This window comes from Mustela putorius, unplaced genomic scaffold (genome assembly GCF_011764305.1).
Source record: "Mustela putorius furo isolate JIRA1106 unplaced genomic scaffold, ASM1176430v1.1 tig00000129_pilon_pilon_pilon, whole genome shotgun sequence".
Classification (NCBI taxonomy): Eukaryota; Metazoa; Chordata; class Mammalia; order Carnivora; family Mustelidae; genus Mustela; species Mustela putorius.
This window is the reverse complement of record NW_025421290.1, coordinates 42,651,206-42,675,336: the sequence shown is the minus strand read 5'-3', so window position 1 is coordinate 42,675,336 and position 24,131 is coordinate 42,651,206. Positions and strand designations below refer to the sequence as shown.

General features: G+C 39.8%; 1 protein-coding gene across 5 annotated transcripts in view; it reads left to right on the top strand.

Annotated features, from left to right (window-relative positions):
- Positions 1–24,131, top strand: part of BTBD7 (BTB domain containing 7) — an 80,240-nt gene that overhangs the window by 27,937 nt on the left and 28,172 nt on the right. For 3 of the 5 annotated variants that reach the window (XM_045073031.1, XM_004754789.3, XM_045073041.1), the window contains exons 2-3: positions 490–677; positions 1,387–2,466. In XM_045073031.1, coding sequence (XP_044928966.1) covers positions 596–677; positions 1,387–2,466 — 1,162 coding nt within the window. In that variant the 5' untranslated portion in view covers positions 490–595. Of the gene's footprint in view, positions 1–489; positions 678–1,386; positions 2,467–7,821; positions 8,179–19,933; positions 22,826–24,131 lie in introns of those variants that run through there. The other 2 variants (XM_045073059.1, XM_045073052.1) reach the window with 2 other exon arrangements.

The following is a 24,131-nucleotide window of genomic DNA, read 5'->3' as shown; positions in this document are numbered from 1 at the left end:
TGTCCATGTTAAGTCATAATATCAGGTACTAGAAAGCAGTATTTTTATTTCAGGGCTTCATGAGGAGGTCTGCCTCTAATACCAACCTCTTTGATGTTTATAAATTGCTTAGAATGTTGGATTATAATGACTAATGGTTGCTTCTAAAGAGTAAGAAAAAAAATTGAAAAATTTTTTAGTCTCTAAATACTTTACCCTGTGATTTGAAATACTCTTTCCATAATTATATATTTAAATTAGTCTGATTTGTTACTTTTCGCTGCCTTAGAAAGTATATAATTGGTACATTTTATGGCTTAAAATTGCAGCTACCACTGATTCATAATTCAAGTTTAACTATTTGTTTACATTTTCTGAAATTTTTACATGTGAATTTGACAGCACATCATTTGCAAATAAAAGCAGTTTTCACTAGCTTGCTTTTTTTTAAGTGTGCAATTTGAGATACATTTGAAAAAATGAATAAAATTATTTTTGTTTCATATCAAGAAATGGATGAAAAGAGGCTGCTGGATCCAGGGTTGAAAGTTCGTAAAGGCCTCTGGGATTACACTCTGAAGAACCAGCAGGTGGAATGCCTGAGTGACTGAAGAAAATGGGTGCTAATGCATCTAACTATCCTCATTCATGTTCCCCGAGGGTAGGGGGAAATTCTCAAGCCCAACAGACTTTTATAGGTAACTGTTTCAGTTTTTCTAATTTCTTTTTTTGTTAATATAAATAGAATTGTATTTTCAGTGGTCTTTCTGGATGAAAGGAGAATTTAACAGTGAAAAAGTTATAGATAATAATTCTGCAACATCCAGCTTTTTACCCGACAAATGTAAATTGGTCTTGTATGATTTTTATCCTGATCAAGGTCCTATAACACCATTGATTTTTTCTCTGGTGTCTTAGCTAGAATTGCCAGTTGCCCTCAAAAACCTGGCAATCTCCATTGGTGTAAAAATTGTGAAATACAAGCTTCTTGCATCCTGGCCCATTTACTTTCCCCAGTGCAAAGCAGCCTTGGTGTAATTAGGAAGAAGAAAAAATCACAATTATATACAAGTAGTATTCTTAATTTACAAATCTGCTTTACTCTCATTTCCTAAAAATCCTTAATTAAAATCTGTGATATCTGGTTTTTGAAAGCCAAAGAACCAAAAGCATTTTGTCAAGTAAAAAATAATCTGCTGTTAGTCTCTATTCCTTATTTAATATAGAAGTAAATTATTTGAACTTTTTAATAACTTTATTTATAGAAACAGAAGTCAGTTTTATTTGAATGATTCAGGAATGTCTGTTGGTAAAAATTTTTAGCATAAAGTATGTGTTAAAGTGAACATTGAAAATGAATGTTAGGAACAAAGAAACAAATTTTCATTTGTTTGATTTCCTTCTTAGGGACATCATCCTATTCTCAGCAAGGCTATGGTTGTGAATCAAAATTATATAGCCTTGACCATGGCCATGAGAAACCACAAGACAAAAAAAAGAGAACCTCTGGCCTTGCCACCCTCAAAAAGAAGTTTATTAAGCGTCGAAAATCTAATAGGTCTGCCGATCACGCCAAGCAGATGCGAGAACTCCTCTCTGGGTGGGATGTTAGAGATGTTAATGCTTTAGTGGAGGAATATGAGGGAACTTCAGCCTTAAAGGAGCTTTCTCTACAAGCCAGTTTGGCTAGACCAGAAGCTCGGACATTGCAGAAAGATATGGCCGATCTTTATGAGTACAAGTATTGTACCGACGTAGACTTAATATTTCAAGAAACTTGTTTTCCTGTTCATCGTGCCATTTTGGCGGCAAGGTGTCCGTTTTTTAAAACACTGCTTTCTTCCTCACCGGAGTATGGGGCAGAGATCATTATGGACATCAATACAGCTGGTATAGACATGCCCATGTTTTCTGCTTTGCTACACTACCTTTATACAGGAGAGTTTGGAATGGAGGACTCAAGGTTTCAAAATGTTGATATCCTCGTTCAGCTTAGTGAAGAATTTGGAACACCGAATTCCCTTGATGTAGATATGCGTGGACTTTTTGATTACATGTGTTATTATGATGTCGTCCTTAGTTTTTCTTCAGACTCTGAACTGGTTGAAGCTTTTGGTGGAAATCAGAACTGTTTAGATGAAGAGCTCAAAGCTCACAAGGCTATTATTTCAGCACGGTCCCCATTTTTTCGGAATTTATTACAAAGAAGGATACGGACTGGTGAAGAAATCACAGATCGAACTTTGCGGACTCCCACAAGAATTATATTAGATGAGTCCATTATACCAAAAAAATATGCGAAAGTGATATTACACTGTATGTATACTGATGTGGTGGACCTCTCCGTTTTGCACTGTAGCCCCACGGTGGGGAGTCTCAGTGAGGTTCAGGCTCTCGTCGCAGGAAAGCCAAACATGACCAGGGCAGAAGAAGCCATGGAACTTTACCACATAGCACTGTTCTTGGAATTTAACATGCTTGCACAAGGTATGAAATTCTGGTTTTTAATTTTGATTTCTAGAATTATATATTTGTCTTCCTGTGAAAACACAGCCAATATGTTCCATGATTTCACTGTTTGGGATGTGTGTGGGTCGGTTATTTTCTATAGTTAAGGAATCTGAGAAAGAATTGAGGGTCAGTATTAATGTGGGTATTCATTTAGTACTAAAACCAAGCATTCAAAACTAGTGACTAAGAGCAATAGATGAGATGTGAGGCTCTTAATTCCTAATGTAAGATGATAGGTGTAGGAATATACAACTATCACCTGCACCCTGTCTGTGCCCAAGCTTTGAACTAGCCTTGTTTCCCAGATTTCATGGTTAGTCTTGATCTAGGACTCCTGAGATAACTTAAGAGTCACATTTTTATACTCAGTAACTTATTGATGTTTGAATGTTTAGAAAAAGAATGAAACTTCATTCCAAAAATGAAAATAGTCACATTTAGATACAAGTTTATTTGAATCAAAGAATTAGAGTTTCTGATTTAAATTTTTAAATATTCTGTATCTTCTTTTCAAACTCAACTCCTACATCTAGCAACAGCCTACATTGTGTAAGGCACAGTCAGCGCTAGACTCGTGAGCCTTCTTCATTTAATCTAAACTAAAACTTTTAGGTAGGGAAAGCACATTTTTTGGGTTATAGGCAAATCAATACATGAAGGTAACTTTAAAAGAATTATATATTTATTGGTAAACATTAGAATCTTAACATTTCAGAGGTGGAAAGAGACCTTCCACACGGAACAAAGGGAATCTGTGGTCTTGAAGAATGCATTCTTTGCTTTTGGTAGCCATATGTTTTAAAACAAAAAAAAACAAGACAAGCTATATGACATGAAATTACTTGAGAAATTTAGCTAATGAGTATTTGCTAAAAGGACATTAGAAGTTGCCAGTCAGAAGACAATGTTAATGGCTGGGGCAAAAGACAGGAATTTAATGAACTAAGAAATAATGAAAACTACACACATTTTTCTAACTTGAAAATAAAAATGTGTGTTGTATGGCTTAGTCAACAAATTAATAGGACTTTGAGAAATAAAAGCTTCAGCTAAATAACAGTAAGAAATGAATTACATGAGAGGAATTATACAGAAGAAGGCACTGATAAACCTGAGTGAAAAAAAGTTGAGATTTCTGTTACATAAAGTTTCTTTTAAAAATCGTATTTTACCATTATTTTTTTAGTGATAATACTAATTTAGTTTTGTTACCACAACTTAAATGTTGTTAAAATGTTTTTACCTGTTTAAAACAAGAATCATTACATTAATAATAATAGGTGGGTGCCTGAGTGGCTCAATGGGTTAAGCGTCTGCCTTCAGCGCAGGGTCCTGGGATTGAGCCCCGCGTAGGGCTCTCCTCAGCAGGGAGCCTACTTCCTCCTCTCTCTCTGCCTGCTCTCTCCCTGCTTGTGATCTCTGTCTGTCAAATGAATAAATAAAATCTTAAAAAAAATAAAAATAATAATAGGCTATTTTGATGTCAGACTGTAGGAAAATAACATTATCAAACATAACCTAGCAGCATTGGGGCTCCTGGATGGCTCAGTGGGTAGAACCTCTGCCTTCGACTCAGGTCACGATCTCAGGGTCCTGGGATTGAGCCATGAATTGGGCTCTCTGCTCGGTGGGGAGCCTGCTCCGCCCCCCGCCACTGCCTGCCTCTCTGCCTACTTGTGATCTCTCTCTCTCTGTCAAATAAATAAATAAAATCCTAAAAAAATAATAATAATAATAACCTAGAGCTTGACCTACCACTATTCTATAAAACCAAATTTGTCAGAAAATTCCTCTACAGAAAAATTTGAAGGTTGTGACATTGCTCAAAAGGTGTAACAACCTCTGTTTCTCAAATTGGTTTTGTTTTTTGACATGTTTAAATAGTAAGAAACCAAAGTGTATTATATATACTCTGCTGCATTTTTGTTTTGTTTTTTTTTTAAGATTTTATTTATTTACTTGAGAGAGAGAGTGAGAGAGAGAGCACAAGTGGCAGAGGGAGGAGCAGGCTCCCCACTGATCAGGGAGCCCAATGTGGGGCTCAGTCCTGGGCCACTAGGATCATCACTCCGGCTGAAGACCCTTAACCAACTGAGCCACCCAGCCGCCCCACTTTGCTGTTTTTAAAAAATGGGAAAACATCCCCTAATACAGTTCTTTGGGGATTTGTTGTTTTAAGTTTTGAGTGAAAAGTAAAATTGTGGGGCGCCTGGGTAGCTCAGTGGGCTAAAGCCTCTGCCTTCAGCTCAGATCATGATCCCAGGATACTGGGATCGAGCCCCACATTGGGCTCTCTGCTCAGCAGAGAGCTTGCTTTCCCACTCTCTCTCTGCCTGCCTCTCTGCCTGCTTCTGATCTCTGTCTTCCAAATAAATAAATAAAATCTAAAAAAAAAAAAAAAAGAAAAAAAAAAGAAAAGTAAAATTGTGAGGCAGCTCTCTTGGCTCTTAGGTAATACTTAGTCTAGAGTTCTTTTTATGTTAAGTGAGTTTAAATATTTTTTTATCATTTAGCTAGAAATTGTTTTTTAATGTATTTAAAGATCTAAAATTATACTCCTTGTATTGCCTTAGTCTTGGTTACTGTAATATATGTATATATATATGTATATATATTCCCTTAAACTTGGGTGTACATGGCTCTCTGTTTCCTTTCAGTATTCAGAATACAGAGTTTAGCTTATTTGGTGTTTTGATTTTTGCACTCCATTGTAGGCCTTATTTTTCCCCTATGCCTATGATACTGTTCATTTTAGTGTTTATAGCAGACCATGCCTTCAGCATAATTTTTACCCCATTTTTGTGGGAAGGAGAATATTTGGTCACTGAGAGAGGAATTATATACCATGAAGTTTAAGAGCTCAAGCTCTGGGGCACCTGGGTGGCTCAGTGGTTTAAGCCTCTGCCTTCAGCTCAGGTCATGATCTCAGGGCCCTGGGATCATGCCCCACATTGGGCTCTCTGCTCAGGGGGTGCCTGCTTCCCCTCTCTCTCTCTGCCTGCCTCTCTGCCTACTTGTGATCTCTCTCTGTCTATCAAATAAATAAATAAAAATCTTAAAAAAAAAAAAAAAAGAGCTCAAGCTCTGGAACCAGACAAACTGGATGTGAATCCTTCACTACCATGTTTTAATGTGTTTGACCTCAGAGCAAGTCACCTTTCTAAGCTTCTATTTTCTCATTTATAAAATAAGAATAGTAACCCTGTAAAGCAGGATTATGAGAGTTAAAGGAAATAATGTATGTTAGGTGCTCTGACTGGCACCTGATACGTAATTAGCATTCCATAAATATTAGCCGTTAAATGATAATCATCAGAACATATTTCATTCACTACCACATTGTTTTCTAAAACTAACTTTTAATAAATAAAAAAAATTTTTTTTTTAAAAGGAGGGGTGGGACAACTGGGTGGCTCAGTTGGTTAATTGTCTGCCTTCGACCCAGGTCATAATCCCAGGGTCCGGGGATTGAGTCCCTTGTTCAAAAAGGAGCCTGCTTCTCCCTCTGCCCGCCGCTCTGCTTGTGTGCTCGCTCGCTCGCTCTCTCTGACAAGTAAATAAAATCTTTAGGGGCACCCAGGTGGCTCAGATGGTTAAGCCTCTGCTTTCAGCTCAGGTCATGATCCCAGAGTCCTGGGATCAAGTCCCGAGTCAGGCTCCTTGCCCAGCAGGGAACCTGCTTCTCCCTCTCCCTCTGCTGCTCCCCCTGCTTTTGTGTGCTATCTCTCTTTCTCTGTGTCAAATAAAATCTTTTTAAAAAATAAATATTTAAAAATATAAAACTTTTATGTTCAAAAAATAATTTTATAACTATTGATTAAACTTAATACTAAGCATATTTTGCAGATTTTTACTTGGCTATTACTGAATTTAAAATTTTCTTATAATTTTATCACTTGTAAGATGGTACATCTTGTCAGACTATTCGTAAATATCTGGTTATTTGTCATAATACAATTGGTTTTTCTCAGCTGGGGTTCTACAAGCAGATTAAGCCTGTAATACTCTGAGGCATCTATTGTGTGTAATGAATTAGCAGCTCTTTGTTACATCCAGCATGGTAATAGTATATATCATTTTGGAGAGAATTAAGAAAATAGTCACCAAAAGCATCTGTGTTCTATGATAGATGAGGGCTTAACTTTAAGGAACATTGTGAGACTAGCCTGTTGGGCAGCTTGACGGTAGGACCTTATTCTTAGAATTAATGACTGTTACGTTTTATTCCTAATTAGATTTAACTTCAAAAGTTAAAGCCAGTTTTAAAAAGAAATAAAATCTGTCAAGGGAGGCTGGGACCTTGAGACTAAATGTGTCCTTCAAGATGGAGAGGTGATTTAACAGTTTCAAGAGCATCATAAAAAGAGGCGGTATAGGCAGACAGCCAGAATGGTCTGGATAAAAGTGCACATTCCTGGCCTACACTGAGAATGCATTTTATTCAGACAAGTAGGCAGTCACTATTAGGGAGGTCAGTTAATAGGTAATGGGGCCTCAACTTACTGGCCTGGCATTTTAGGATAAGCTTTAATTTCAGTTGATTTCCTGTATAACAGATTAAACATAAGTTTATTTCTGGCTCCTCCAAAGCCCTAATGGCATAATGAAGGAATAAAACAAATATAAGGACATAGATACCCGAGAAGAAAACAACAGTGGAGAAAGGATACTGAAATTTTTGGAAGCTAGAAAGCAAACAAGGACTGATCACTGACTTAACGGAGGAGAGGTCTGTAATAGAGCCTGTAAAGGGGGCGACTCAGGATAACAGAGGCAGTTCACAAGGGGTACTTGGTACTCTGGGAAGAAGGGATAAGTGCGGCCACTGAAAAAGGAGATTTGATTTTAAGTCTGAAAACTGAATGAATCAACCTCCCCAACCCCCGACCGTGGAATTCACCTTTATAGATGGTATCAGAAAGGAATGGGGTTTTGTTTCACTCCGTATAGTGAGCTGGTTTTCTGAGTACCCTCTATTAAACATCCATATTCTCTTTTGATATTTGCTACCTTTTTTTAAGTTCTCTAGTATATTTGGGTCAGTACTTTCTCCGTTTTGTTTCAGGGGTCTTGCATCAGTATCACTTGTGCCTCTTGGCAAATCCTAACCTGCCCCTTCAGTTCCCTTCTCTACCCTCCCCCCACCCAACCAAACACAAGGAACCTCGAGCTTTATTTTCTAAAGAAATCAAACTAGAAAGATTTCACATCTGGAAATAGCTACGAAAAGGGTGGGTGGAGATGTGGGGTAAAGCACCAAGGTTGAAATCTGAATTTATGTCAAAGCCTACAAAGTAAATGACAAAAATCACTCCCATTCCCCTGCTCTAGTCCATGCCAGGCAGATACAAGATGAAAAATCTAGAAATGGTGAACAGCCCAAGAGCATATAGACTGATGGAGACTGATGTCGTGGAGTTCCGTGATGAAGTTATGCTCAGGAGTTAACATGGTGAAAAAACCAGTTTGTCTTCCAGTTTTTCTAGAAGACTATGGTCAGCAGTCCTGCTTTTGCAGCAGAGCTTCCACATAGCAGTTCAGTGTTGCATTCATAAATACAAAAACCCGTCTGAGGCTCACTGGACATTTGGAGAAAGCTTCCAAATTAAGACAGAGGACAGAACAAAAAGAACAAAGTATCAGAAGAAACTAGAAGAAAACTTCAACAGAAGCAAAATGCCTGGGCGCCTGGGTGGCTCAGTGGGTTAAGCCTCTGCCTTTGACTCAGGTCATGATCTCAGGGTTCTGGAATCAAACCCTGCATCCCGCTCTCTGCTCAGCAGGGAACCTGCTTCCCCCGCCCCGCCACCGCCTGCCTCTCTGCCTACTTGTGCTCTCTCTATCAAATAAGTGAATAAAATCTTAAAAAAAAAAAAAAATAGAAGCAAAATGCGCTTATGTAAGAGAGTGCTTTGTTGAATCAATGAGACATAAATAGGATACTATAAGAGTACAGACAGGAACTCTTGGAAATAAGGTAGCAGAAATGAAAAATAATTTAATAGAAGGATTGAAAGGTGAAATTGAAGAAACCTTTAAAAACGAATAACTGAGAGATGGGCAACAGTGGAGACAAATAAGAAAACTTATAGTATTGGTCTAGAAGGTATAACAGTTTAACAAGTGGTGGTTTTAGAAACATACCAGAGAAAATGGAAGAGAAGCCAATATCTGAGGAGTAATATAAGAAATACTGCTAAAGGAATTTCTGTATTAAAAAGTCTTATCCTAGGGTGCTTAGGTGGCTTGGTTGGTTAAGCGTCCGACTCTTGATCTCAGCTTGGGTCTTGATTTGGGGTTGTGAGTTCCAGCCTTGGGCATGGAACATACTCTAAAAAAAAAAAAGTTTTATCCATTTCTGTAGGGAACTCTAGGGAAGAAGAAAAGATTCTAAAATGTTGCAGAGAGGAAAAAATTCAGTTCCATACAAAGAAACAGGACTCTGAATTGTATTGAGCTTTTCAGTAGCAGCAGCCGAATGCTGTAATACAGTGGCACAGTGCCTTTGAAAAAGCTGGTGAAAATTATTTTCAACACAAAATTCTATATTTAGCCAAGCTGTCAATCAAGTGTAATGCTAGATAAAGCCATTATTTTTCAGTCTTGCCTCAAAGAACTGATCTCTCCTGCACCCTTACTGAGGAAGTTACTAAGGATGTGTTCCACTAAATGAAGTGAACCAAGAATGAAGAAGTGTGGGATCCGGGAAACGGCGTCAAACACAGGAAATAAAAAAGGGAAATCCTAAGTCCCGCCCATGTAGTAGGTCTAGCAGGCTTCACATCTAGACTGGACCAGGAACATTAAATGACAAGGGACGTTGAAAGAGATTTCATGGGTCTTTTGGTGCTTTTATGAAAAATTAACAGTAGATTTATAGAAAATGAAGGGAGTGAAAAAAGAAAAAAAAATAGCTCCAAGAAAAATTTTAAATTACTTATGGAAGAAAATATATGCCACTTGGCTCACAGTAAGCAGTATTTAAATATGAATACTGACTATTGATTTAATAAAAATTATAATACAGACAGGTAAATGCCAGAAGAAACAACTAAAGAATTGAGAGGCATTGCCTTGGGAGCAGGACTGGGAAGAGGAAAGACATAGGGCAGGGGGTTTTGTCTTTAGAATAAAGTTTTTTTTTAATCAATTATTTTTATTAACATATAATAATGTATTATTTGCCCCAGGGGTACAGGTCTGTGAGTGGTCAGGCTTACACATTTCACAGGACTCACCATAGCACATACCCTCCCCAATGTCCATAACCCAACTACCCTCTCCATAAACCCCCTCCCCCCAGCAACCCTCAGTTTGTTTTGTGACATTAAGTGTCTTTCATGGTTTGTCTCCCTCCTGATCCCATCTTGTTACATTTTTTTCCTCCCTAGAATAAGCTTTTTATTACTATGAGCCACAAGACTTTTTAGATCATCAGCATATGCTGCTTTGATTACAAAATTAGATTTTTAGTACAATAAAGATATGATATCAATGCTCAGAAGAACCAGAAAGACTTAGGATGGGCCTTAATCCTAAAGAACTGAGGATTTTTCATATCTATCAATAATGTTAACTAGTGGGGCACCTGGGTGGCTTAGTCGGTTAAGTGGCTGCCTTTGGCTTAGATCATGATCCCAGGGTCCTGGGACTGAGCCCTGCATCGGGCTCGCTGCTTTGCAGGGAGTCTGCTTCTTCCTCTCCCTCTGTCTACTGCTCCCTTTGCTTGTGCTCTCTCAATCTCTGTCAAATAAATAAATCTTTTAAAAAAAAAAATGTTAACTAGTAAAATCATGCTTATCATTTTAGGTTGCAAAGGGCTTTTACTTTCTCTCATTTGGTCTCCCTGACAACCTGTGACTATGGTGGGGCTCAGAGATGAATAACAAGCCTTCTCTTGAGATTGTGAATGATAAGGTTGTGACTCATACCAGCTCTTCTGATCCCAAGCCCTGAAGTGTGTGCATGGTAAGAGAGGGGAGCAGTATGAGAACCACTATTGAGGGATGAAGGTGGGAGGCCACTGTGGCCTAGTTGTAAGAACAGAATAGCAGACTAGTTATCAAAGCATCAGCCGCCAGGAGTCTCAGCGATGAGCCTGATATATGCTGAACCACTTGGGCAGGAGTAAGTCAGGGAAATGTGGGCCCAGCAAAGACATTTAAAAGCTTTAGGGGCAGACACCTGGGTAGGTGACAACAGACTTTGCTTCAGAGCCCTTAGCCAGAGGATAGAGGGCTTTGTTCTGAGTAGGCCATTCTTTCCTGAATCTGTGAGTATTCCTGTATCAGTTATTTGACTTTTTGGCTGCCAGCATTACGACCTTCTTCCTAGTTTAGAAATTCCTCACAGGTCTCGGTGGAGGGCAGGAACCCCCCCCCCCCAGTGTAAAAACCTAAAAGGTCAAATACTTGTTTTCTCAGCCTTCTCAGTGGTTAATGGTTAAACACATGGCCTGGGCTCTTTTTCTATTGGAAGCTGATAGCCCAGAAAAGCAAGGACTTTAGAGAATTCTTTATATAAGCAGGGTGGGAGCAGCAACGTCTCATGGAAAAGGAGAGAGAAGTCAGTGGCAGTGATGCCACTGATGTCCACTGCCACTGATGGCATCCACCATCTGTACACAGCAGGAGGTGTGGTGGCCAGGGGCCCAGAGCAGCCTGTGGTACCCACTAGGCTCTTTCCCTAATATAGTCCTCAGTCTACGGCCTTCCTCTGCTCTCATTTGTTTTCTGAATCTGGTCTTCAACTTTCTGAGCCACTGTGGGCTAACAATATAGCCTTTCACATAAATCCCTTTTCTGTTAAGCCAGCTCGAGTTGTTTTCTGTGGTTACAGCTTGGAAACCTGGTGGTAACAGTACCTATAGTAAAAAGACCAGTGTGTAAAATTCTAAAGTAGATAACTAGATTAGAAGAACCTCAAAAGAAGGATCAGGTGTTTGGTCATTGACTTTCATGATGATTTTAGCATACACTACACTGTGTAAACACCTCTGAAAATGTGAGTACCATGGTGAGAATATATATTGAGTTCTAATTTTTTTTTTTAAGATTTTATTTATTTATTCGACAGATCACAAGCAGGCAGAGAGGAAGGGAAGCAGATCACAAGCAGGCAGACAGGCAGGGAAGCAGGCTCCCCACTGAGCAGAGAGCCCAACGTGGGGCTCGATCCCAGGACCCTGGGACCATGACCTGAGCCGAAGGCAGAGGCTCCAACGCACTGAGCCACCCAGGTGCCCCGAGTTCTAATTTTTTGAGTAAAAATCTACTCTTTAGGAGAACTGTAGGTTTTCTCATGAATTTTAACAACTGTGGGCCTACCATAAAGAATTTACATTTCCTTGTTATAAATACTGTTGACCTCAGAATGAAATAGCTCAGAATTAGCACCGATATCTATGTGTATATTCCAGTTCAGGGCATTTTACAGTAGAACACTTTAAACCATAGATTTTATTTTTTCATCTTGATTAAAAATGTATTTTTTTACTCTATGGAATATGAAAATTAAAATGTTAGTTCCAAACTGGACTCTGTAATGTATTTTTAGTCATAATACATGTGATTATATTTTATTGAATTAAAAATCTAACAGAGAAACAACTGAAAGCAATGACCTAATTTTTTCCTTTGCAACTTGGTCGGATTTCTAGAGTGTGTGACTTGAAACAAATACAAAGTAGTAGAGACTAACTGTCCCGACTCACTAAGCCCTTCCTCCCTCTTCCCATCCTCTCCATTGTCTCTGTGTTGACATTCTTCTTCTGTCTCGGTTCAGTTGAACTGGCAGTTTATTATGCTTCTGTCTGTAATTGTTTCCTCTTAGCAATTTAGTCTGAATATACTTCCTAGAGAATAATGGAGCTAAGTTAAAGACCATTATCCACAGACCAGAGTAGAAAATGTAGATTTCAGTTAACTATACAACATAGATGAAGAGTTAATCTCAGTTCAGGAATGGAGGTTTAGACAACTCTCAAATTATACATCTCTAATCATAATGACACTTAGCACTTAAGAAATTCTTTACTCAAGGGCGCCTGGGTGGCTCAGTGAGTTAAAGCCTCTGCCTTCAGCTCAGTCATGATCTCAGGGTCCTGGGATCGAGTCCCGCATCGGGCTCTCTGCTGAGCCAGAAGCCTGCTTCCCCCTACCCTCTGTCTGCCTACTTGTAATCTCTGTCAAATAAATAAATAAAATCTTTAAAAAAAAAATTCTTTACTCAAAATTTATGAGTAGAGCTCTAAGTTGTAACATTTTATTACATTTTTATTTTAGAACTTAAACCATTTTTCATATACGCTACAAACCCTCCACCTCTGAGCCTCTGCTCACATTTTTCTGTGGTCTTAGAAGATCTTTGCCTCTGACCACTCAGTGTCCTACCATACTTTCAAAGACCAAATTCACATGCTACTTTTCCTTTGTTTTGTCTTAGGTATTCTAAATTAAAAGTATTCTCTACTTCTGCAAATTTCTAAAACACTTTTACTTTTCTTTTAGGTTCTTTCATCCAGTTTATTCTGGAATTACCTATGTACCTCTCTCATTTCCTCTATCATTTAGTGTATTATATACTCCCTAAAGACAAGGTCAGATCTTCATCATCTTAATCACCCAAAGAACCCAGTACTTTGCTCTTAGTAGACTCTCAGTTACATTTTTTAAATTTTTTATTTAAATTCAGTTTAATTAACATATACTGAATTGTTAGTTTCAGAGGTAGAATTCAGTGAGTTACATGTTTTGAGTTATCTTTAATGTCTATGAAAACTGAGTAACTTTTTCTTTTTAAAGGGGGGTGTATGAAATAAACATTTAACCATAGAAGTTGCAAATAAAATTAAGATGCTTAATCTCAATCTAGGAGATAAATATGAAGCATTAGTTTTAAAAATAAGTTTATAGATGGTCTAAATGGTGTATAATTCCATACCATTAAACTCAGTGTTAAGTTAAATTTCAAATAAAGTCTCTTCAACTCTTTCTTTTGTTGCCCATTGATATGTAATAGGATATCAGTTGAATTTAACATATTCTTGGAAGCCAGTCAAGTTGTTAATCTTTTGAAGCCATAAAGTTTAATCTGAGGACAATTAGAAGCCTTTCTCAACAATAAGCAAAATCTTTTCTCTGTCATACTAAAATCCCAAGAATGCTACAGTTGAGAGAAGTGAAGAAAACAGGAAGACTTGCTTGTTTTGGTTTGTTTTGTTATTCTTCCCAACACAAATTATGTGTTTATTATTGTCATGATCTGAGAGATTTAATTAGAACTTTCCAGACATTAATATAATCAGACAAAAGGTGAAATAGTATAGTCAGGTCATTATGGATATGAACACAGAACTTTGGGGCACCTGGGTGGCTCAGTGGGTTAAGCTTCTGCCTTTGGCTCAGGTCATAATCTCAGGGTCCTGGGATGGAGCCCCCACATGAGGCTCTCTGCTTAGTGGGGAGGCTGCTCCCCGCCTCCACCTGCCTCTCTGCCTACTTGTGATATCTGTCCATCAAATAAATAAATAAAATCTTTAAAAAAACCTGTGAGCAACAGGGACAAGAAAGAGCTGAGCTTTTATTATTTAAAGAGTATACTGAACTCTAACCACTATAACGATAGCAAAAGCATCTGCAGTGATGTTGCCAAATGCAAGGTATTCTGAAGTAGAGAGAGACTTGATTTCCAGTTAGCATTTTTTGAACACCATTGCAATGCAAGATGCAATACCAGGGAGAAGAGAATAAGAAGGAACCATGTTTAAATGTCATTATGTACCTTTGCTTCATGATGGGCACACCACATAGGTCTTCTCATTACATCTTCACAACAGCCCTGTAGAGCTTGGAGATTTGCTTAGGTTCATAGATAAGTAATGGTACCCAAATTTAATGGTATTTTATAAATAAATACAAAGTCTGGGGTCAGATCTGTGCTCCAGTCCTGTCTCTGCCTCATACTTACCATATAAATTCTTCCTGGGTTCTTCAAATGAACTTGTTCCTTTCCCTTCACAGAAGTGTGGGCACCAAGCAGTATGCCCTGCTTGCATTTGGAAGGGCCTTAACAGATGTTTTTAAAACTGAATTACAGGGGTGCCTAGATGGCTCAGTGGGTTAAAGCCTCTGCATTCAGCTTAGGTCATGATCCCAGGGTCCTGCATTGGGCTCTCTGCTCAGCAGGGAGCCTGCTTCCTCTTCTCTCTCTCTCTCTCTCTCTGCCTGCCTCTCTGCCTACTTGTGATCTCTATCTGTCAAATAAATAAATAAAATCTTAAAAAAAAAAAAAAGAGCAGTGCTGAATTTTGAGACTGATTCACCAAAATACTTTTAGAAGATACATAGGCATCACATTGGTTCTCTAAACCTATTGCTCTCTCAGCTCGTATGTAATTATAAGAGGTTCAGAAAAGTTTCTAAGCTAAACTGTGACTAAATAGTCTCTTTGTTATTCTAATACATCATCTTAACTTCCAGATTGATTTTTTTTTTGTCCATAAGTATAAGCAGTAAAAATATTAAGTATCTAAAGTCTTCATTGGTATGAGCCCCACTTCTAAACTACATATTGATGTCAAATTTGTAGATATTAATACTAAGTTAAATAGAAGTGGATGGATACAGTGTTGTAAATCTTACCATCATCATAGCTCTATAAACCTGAGAGAATGGCAGCTGCCTGAGTTCTCTGCAAATAAAGGTGAAGATGGGACATTATGGAGGGGAAGGAAGAAAATAATCCGTCGATTCAGATAGCCCTTGGTATAGAATTAGCACTAGGAATCCTATACTGTATTCATTTAGCACCTACTATATGCCAGACCCTGAGATTGAAGTAATAAGTGAAAGCATCTAGTTCTAAGTACCAATAGGCAGTTACGGTGTAAGTGTCCTAGTAGAGCAAAGGACTGGATGGTAGGGGAGCAGACAGGGAGAGGAGGAGCCCCAGACCTCAATATAGGAATTAGGGAATGGAGACAGTATCAGGAGCTTCCCAGAGAAGCCGAGACCTGGAGATTGGAAATACAGCTTAGGCAGAAGGAACACAGGTAGACGAACCCAGAGATAAATAAGAAACAGGTACTTGGGATTAGGGTAGAGGTTGCAGAGATAAGAGATGTATGGTGAGAAATGAGGCTCCAGGGACCAGCAGGGCTGTGCAGTACACAACTTTATGTCCTTTTTATATGTGGAGACATTAGGCTTTATCCTGAGCACTGCCTGTAGATAACATGAGAAATGTTCCAGAGATAGTGGGGCTTTTTTTTAAAATACATACATCCTTTAAGCAAATACAATCTATAAGTTACTCATCAAAAACTGCTAATTCTTGTTTGAAGTTTCTTATATTTATTCATTTATTTAGTCGAATTTTTGAGCACCTGCTTTTTGCCAGGCACTATTGCTAAGCTCTTAACTCACATCATCTATGGTAAGTATTCTCTCCATTTCATGGGTAAACTGACACTTGAAAATACTGTTACCTGGGGTGGTAAAGCCGGTATTTGAATCCTGGTCTTTCTAACTGCAAAGCTATGTTTTCCCATTACAGGGGAAAAGGGATGGGAAAAAATTATCTGTGAGGTACATTGTTTTGAAGGGAGACATGATCATTTTAAGAGATAACCAGTAAATAGGGACGCCTGGGTGGCTCAGTTGGTTGGACGACTGCCTTTGGCTCAGGTCATGATCCCGGAATCCTGGGATCGAGTCCCGCATCAGGCTCCCAGCTCCATGGATAGTCTGCTTCTCCCTCTGACCTTCTCCTCGCTCATGCTCTCTCTCACTGTCTCTCTCTCAAGTAAATAAATAAAATCTTTTTAAAAAAAGAGAGAGATAACCAGTAAATATCAAAAGTTCTGAAAATCATAACATGGCTCTACCCCCAAACCTTGGGGTTTTTCTTATAATAAAATTAAGGATACTAACTTAACTGATGTGTCACAGTGGGGAAAAGGCTTAAGGATAGTAAACAAAGTATAGATGTAAATGGGTATTTTTTGTTTTTTGTTAAAGGTATGTGAACCTCTGAGTTTTTCACATACTGAGACTACTAGAATTATGGTTTTATTTTGTTTCAGATTTTATTTATTTTAGAGAAAGAGAATGTGCAAGCAGTGGAGGGGAGAGGGACAAGTAGACTCTGCGCTCAGGGCAGAGCCAGACATGGGGCTTGATCTCAGGACCCTGGGAGCATGACCTGGGTCAAAATCAAGAGTCGGATGCTTAACCAACTGAGCACCCCTAGAATTTTTTTTATTTAACATTTTAATAAGTGACATGTGAGTGGAAAGTACACAGTACGTTTGGGTTGTCAGCATTTCTGTTCTCTTTATAACCTTTGACTTGCTCTGCTCCCTTGAGCCTCTGCTTTCCTGCTACCCTCTTCCACTCCCCACAGACTGTGTGCTTGCTTCTGAATTAGAATACACCAGTATAATGGTGTATGAAGAAATTTAATTATAGTAAGAGGTAGATTTTGAAGATTAGGGAACATTTTCAGATGAGGAAATGGACAAAATTTCACACATCACACAATTAAAGGGAATTGGGGTTGGGTCTCTGGTCAGTCTGACTCTAATAGTATATCTTGCATCTCTCTTCTAGTCAGATGCCCACACATAAGAATACGTGTTCAATTTCAAGTTCTCCAGAATTTGATACCCTGCCTGCTAGTATAGCAGAGGCTTATATAGGGTCTCTGTGTTTAGAGACTGACATCCGTGTGAATGCTTTTCCCTTTCATCATGCTGTTTTCACTTACACCAAAAAACACTAAAGCCTAAATATTAAAAATGCTGTATCAAACATTAATTTATGAAGTAAACAGTAAAGCAATATAAATATATTCAAATAAGTATCTTCAGAGTGCTTAGTCTTGTCTTTTTCCTTTAATGTCATAGAGAAGTCTTTAATCTCTTGTAATAATTATGTGCTTTAGCCACCTCCTTTAGTACCAAGTTACTGCAGTAACTTCTTTCCTATCTTCCTCTCTGTCCTTTCTTTTCACATAGCTTTCACATGGCAAAAGTTATTAGAATAAAGGATACAAGCAGGCAGGGTACATTTTCACACACAAGCAGCATGAATCTCAGAGATTGCCTCTTTCCCATCAGAGGGGAGTAATGTTCTGAAAGCAGAGAACCTTCTCATTTCCTTTCTAATATTTGCTTGGATTCTGTGGTCAGTGATTGATTTTATATTGGCACTGAGGGAAGGAACTGCTGGCAACTTCCATAGCATGATGCTTTTTGTTTGTTTTTTATTTGATTTTTTTTTTTTTTGAATAGCTAATATATTCAGAAGGAACAGAATTCAAAAGGTACAAAGAGTCTCAGCGAAGAGTCTCCTGCTCTCCCAACTTTTTGGCCCCCACCAGTCAGTTCTCCTTCACAGATGCATCCAGTGTTACCAGCTTCTTGTAAATCCATCCAGATAGACAATCCAGAGATAGTCTAAGTATGTAACTTTTAAAATATATGAAAGGAAACCTAAAAATATATTTGGAATAGATCTATGATATTATTAATGCTCTCTGGCATTTAGTTATTGCGAGGAACTTGTAAGGGTCCCCCTATTAAAAGGGACAGAAACTGGAAAGATATCCTTCCGTGTGGATAAATATGTTGCACTTTAAGACTCTATATTATGTATGGAGGATAGTTTTAATATCTACCCAGTAGAAATAACCAAATTCTGAACATTAGCCCAAAAGATATGAGAAATAGAACCCAGAAAAACTCACCTTACTTTTCCTCTTTTTTTTTTGCAGTGAAAATAGATTTTAATATAGCTTTCTCTATCTTCCCCACCCAGTGTTACTGAGACATAATTGACATATAGCATTGTGTTCAGTTTAAGGTGCACCATGTAATGATTTGATACATGTGTATACCCTGAGATGTTTACCACAGTAAGGTTGATTTGTGCATCCCTTTACCTCACATAGTTAACATTTTGTGGCCGTGGTGGTGGTCAGAACACTTAGCTGTACTCTCAAAGCAGTTTTCAAGTATACAACACAATATTAACGTGTCACCGTGCTGCACTTTAGGACTTTGAACCTTAGACATCGTATAACTGAAAGTTTGTACCCTTTGACCAACCACTCCCTATTTCTCCACCCCTCAGCCCCTAGAAACCACCATCCTATTCTCTCTTTCTGTGAGTTTGACATTTTTAACTTCCACATGTACGTGAGGTCATACAGTATTTGTCTTTCTCCGACTTATTTCACTTAGCATGATGCCCTGAGGATTCATCCATGTAGCAACATTTCCTTCTTTTTTATACCTGAATAACTCTCTATTATATATATACCACATTCTCTTTATTTGTTTCCACATCTTGGCTGTTGTAAGTGATGGTGCAGTGAACATGGGAGAGTAGACATCTCTTCCAGGCAGTGCTTTCATCAGCCTCAGACACATTCCTAGAAGTGGGATTGCTGAATCTATGGTAGTTCTGTTTTTAATTTTTTGAGGAACCCTCATGCTGTTCTCTGTAGTGCCTGTAGCAACTTACATTCCCACCAACAGGGCACAAGGGCCCTCACATCCTTGCTGTTATTTAATTCTTGTCTTTTTGGTAACAGCCATTCTGACAAGTGTGAGGTAGTATACTGTGGTTTTGATTTGCATTTCTCTGATGATGAGTGATGTTGGGTACCTTTCCATGTACTTCTGGCCATTTGTATGTCTTCTTTGGGGAAGTGTCTATTCAAGTCCTCTGCCTGTTTTTGTTTTTAAGATTTTATTTATTTGACACAGAGAGAGCATGCACAAGCAGGGGGAGTGGCAGGCAGAGGAAAAAGCAGGCTTCTCACTGAGCAAGGAGCCCAATGCAGGGCTCGGCCCCAGGACCCTGGGATCATGACTTGAACCCAAAGCAGACGCTTAACCAACTGAGCCACCCGGGGGGCCTGCTTTTTAATCAATTGTTTACTCTTGAGCTATAGGAGTTTCTTATATATTTTGGATATTAACCCCCTATCAGATACATGGTTTGCAAATATTTTTCTCTCATTCTGTAAGTTGTCTTTTAATTTTGTTGATTGTTTCTTTTACTGTGCAGAAGCTTTTTAGTTTGATATAGTACCACTTACGAATTACGTGTCAAATACAAAAAATCATTATCAAGACCCATGTCAAAAAGAGTTTTACTCCTGTGCTTTCCTCTAGGAGGTCATGGTTTCAGGTCTTACATTTAAGTCCTTCATCCATCTTGAGTTAGTTTTAGTGAGTGGTATAAGATAGGGATTCAGTTTTATTCCTTTGCATGTGGATATCCAGTTTTCCCAGTGCAATTTATTGAAGAAACAGTCTTTTTCCCATTGAGTATTCTTGGCTCCCTTGTCAATAGCCTTTTTTTTTCTTTTTTGGCCAAATTATAATGCACCTTTACCTAAAATATTGATTGTAGTTTTTCTTACCTCTCTTCAGAGAAGTTGTAAAATTAGATGTGTTCTGAGAAAAGACAGCTAATGTAGATCAAAGAAAGGAGCACTCAGGACAGACTAAAATGATCCGGATTGTGCGGCGTGTCAAAAGCACATTACTAGAATGGTCATAAACTTACTGTGACGAGGAGACCCTAAGGTAATCCCCAATGATCCCCATCTTCTGATACTTACACCTGCTTAAGCATTGAGCACAGCCTATGTCTTGTCTCTAACCAGTACAATATGGCAGAGGTGGGCTGTAGTTCCTGTGATTACATTACATTAGAGAAGACTCCATCTTGATAGTAGACTTGAACTAGAGACATCTTCCCTCATCAGCATTGATGAAGTAGCTGTTCTGTTGTGAAAAGGCCTGTTGAGCGGACCATGGCAGGAATCTCATGCAGCCTCTAGGAGCTTTGTGGGAACCCCCCACCAATAGCCACAGGAAGCTGGGTCCTTACATGGCCACAAGGAAAGGATTTCTGCCAACAACCTGAATGAGCTTGGAAGCAGATTCTTCCCCAGAACTTCCCAGCTCTTCAGGTGAGAAGGCAAGCCCAGCTGACACCTGATTGCAGCCTTAGGAAATCCTGACAGAGGGCGCACGTCACCTGTGCCCAGTGTCCTGGTCCACAGAAAATAGGAGATGATTTGTTTTAACCTGTTGTGGTAATTTGTTACGTAGCAGTAGAAAACTAACACGTTGTATAATCTTCTGAGGTTATTTTCATAGGTCAAAATGGTTTAATATCAACAATTTGATGTGATTTAATTTAATGAGAAAACAATAATTTAGATCCAATTCATCACAGAGTCTTCAAGGTGATAACCAGCCACCCCTCTACAAAAGTCCCAGTCCGGGAGGGATGGTGCAGTTAGCCGCAGTCCTGCGGTTGCGACAGGCTGGGGCTATAATTGATATTCTCATCAAAACTGTCCTCCCTCAGAGTTCAGTTTGGGCAGCAGAACACCTCTGCCTTAGGGGATAAGGGAATTCTTCTAGGGATTGAGCCTCACACCACTGCAGGGAAAGGTGTGGCTGGAAGAGAAACAGAACTCAGAGGAACGACCAGCCAGTCAGCCTGAGAGACCAGACACACTGAGCCACTCACAGGGCGCTGCACAGGGTACGGGGGCATGTGGAGAGGGGCGCTCTGGCCTGTGGCTCCTCAGCCAAGCATCTGGTGGTGACCTGGGGCCAGTTGGGAAGGAGAACTGAACTCGAAGCAGGGGAGACCAAGGATCAGCTAGCCTCTGTGTCTGCTTGTCCCCATATCTAGTTATGGTGACTCAGAGAGTGATGCTGCTGCTTCTGCCTCCTGTTCTCGCACAACTTTGACCAACTTTGCTTAGAACCATATAGGAATGGAAATTGTGGGAGAGACAGTTCTAAGCTAAAGCAAGCTGGAACCATACAAATTAGCACAGTACCCCTCTTCTGTCCCCTAACCTGAATTGTCATTTTCTTTTGCCCATATTTCAGCAGGTTGGGGTGGCCTGCCAGGTTGAGGTAACCCAGACCTTCATCCCAGAGGTGTCTGAGCTCTTAATCACTTTATCGATGGTTCCTACAGTTGCCCAGTCTTTGTTATCACTGGACAGAGAAGCAACAAAAGATGCCCTGGTGAATACCTTGAAATCCATACAAACACCTTCCTGCTCCTCTTGTATTATATTGCCGCAGACCTAGCGTCCCAATCCAGCACACTCGAGATGCGTTCCCACAAACAGTCTTCTAGACCCTGCCAGTACATATCTCCAGGTCTTGCGGTTCTTGGGTGTGTTCATTCTTTCCCCCCAGAACAGAAATCGTATTCCCTTGTTCAGACTGTGCTTATGAGTGATCAGCTCCTGATTATTGTTTTGGAACCAGTGAGCAGAGGCAGAGGCAGATCTTGAAGAGGACAAGCGTTGTCTTTGCAGGTGGCTGCTGTTTTCTGCCAGCAGTTAGAGCTGTGTCCCCACCAACCCAGAAAGTTTAGACAATCTTGGCGTTTGACATTCCTCGCTCATCCACCCAGATACCCCATTCCAGACTTCTGTCCCCACCTATTTCTGTTCAAACCCAGATTGCATCATCGAAGATTTGTTGAGGCTTTGCATTCAAGTCTTTGAGGTCTGATATCTTTCAAATTAAATCTGGATCCTGAGTTTCGGCAGCCTGTTGTGCAGCTGTGGGAGATAAGGATGCTTTTAAAGACCACCTAAAAGTCTTCTGACTTTGACAGAATGCCTAGATTGAGGGGTGGCTGCCCTGAATGGTTGTTTCATTTTTTTTCCTGACTTTGAAAGCAGTCAGCTAAAGCCAGCCAATTTCAGGGGCTCATTCTATCCAAAGACCACCTCTCCCACTAAACTAGCATTTCACTTAGAGCAAAACCACAGTTTTGTCAAACTGCCGCTGCATGCAGGGCTCACCACCACCTGCTTATCATTAGGAGCCGGGGTCCTTTTTGCCATTTCTTCAGTGAGTGAGCTAGTTCCAGAATCTCACTGGAGAATCTTGTTTCCTAGGGCCACTTCTCTTCCTCTCATTGTATGGTGTCTCTTGCCATATCCCCACAACCTGTGCTAAGGCAGCCTAAAACTAGAGCTTGCTTGCAGGTGGCTTATTTGGTAAGTAATCCCCTGAACAGGAGTGCAGTCCCCGGGATCGTGAGAAAGGGGAAGAGAAAAAGCAGAAGAGTGGCCTTGGGCTGGTCGCTGCTGGAGACGCCAGGGTTCCAGCCCTGCCGGGACCCTCTGAGATGCTCTGTAGAATCTTTGGACTGGTCCTCCGGGGGCGGAGAGAAGAGTGTTGATGCCACCAGCTCTCACAAGTTGCAGAGTCCAAGGACTGGCAGTTAAAAACACTGCGGCACAGGGGCGCCTGGGTGGCTCAGAGGGTTAAGCCTCTGCCTTCGGCTCAGGTCATGATCCCAGGGTGCTGGGATCGAGCCCTGCATCGGGCTCTCTGCTCAGCAGGGGAGCCTGCTTCCTCCTCTCTCTCTGCCTGCCTCTCTGCCTACTTGTGATCTCTCTGTCCAATAAATAAATAAAATCTTTAAAAAAAAAAAAAAAAAACACTGCGGCACAGATTGACTTGTCTTCTAATCCTTACATGTCGGGACTTTCCTTTTCTGCCTTGGCTTTGGAATTCCATTTGGTGTTTAAAACAGAGAAGATGCAGAGATAATGGTGGAAAACCTTTCGGCAGTGTGCTCAGTGTGGATTAGAAGAAGGAGGGCAGGAGTCAGCAGGAAGCTCTTCCGTATTTGATGTGTGAGGCATGAAGGATTTGGACAGAGATCACATTCCTGGGAATGGAAAACAGGCTAATCAGAGAGCATCTTGAAGGAAGAGTCAGTAGGACGCACCAACTAGTTCTATATAAATGTCAAAGGAGTCAGCACAGCTGATTTGAAAGATTTCTAGCCTAGAAAGAGTAAGTGTTGATGGACACTGGCTCCCTGATGTTATTTAACATAATCCTCAGAACTCTGATGGGATTATTTCATCCTCTGTATGAGGAAATGAGAATCACGGGTGTGCTTTGATCTGGCACAGAGCTCTACGGGGGAGAGTCAAGAGGTGGTGATGTAACTACCCGAATTCAAAGCCTATATGCACTTTTGACTGCCCTCACCTCCCTCTCATTTCGTGATTCCTTTCCTTGGGAACTGGAATCAGTTCCAAACAGGTTAGTTGGAAAGAGTTGAAGCAACTTTTTTCCGAAGCCTATTAGAACTTGCCTGTGTTCTTCCTTTTCCCACCACAGGTCCAATATGAAACTTTGAATCTAGAAGTTGCTTGTGACAGACATGAGCTAGTGAAAAGGTTTCCCACTGCTGCCAGTGGTGCAAGTATGAGAGTGGCAATAAAGACAGATCCTGACCATGTTGCCAGAAAATCTGCTGATTCAAAGCGTATTTTATAGTTATCAGAGGAGCATGAAGAGGGGGAAATGTTAATAATAAAAACAGAAAGTGTTCCTGTTCAACACGCAGCAGGAACAATCATATCTATTAGTAAATGTCAATTTGTTGGTGCTTCTTTATCCCTCTGTCTTGATCATTTATGGTATGTAGCTCAAATTTTTAAAAAGAGGCATTTTTGCCGATACTACATATTGGAAAGAAAATATTCTGGTAAAAGAGAATAGAACAAAGGATTAATCAAGTAAGCAAGGGATCTGTAAGACGCAGTTTTCCAGGGGG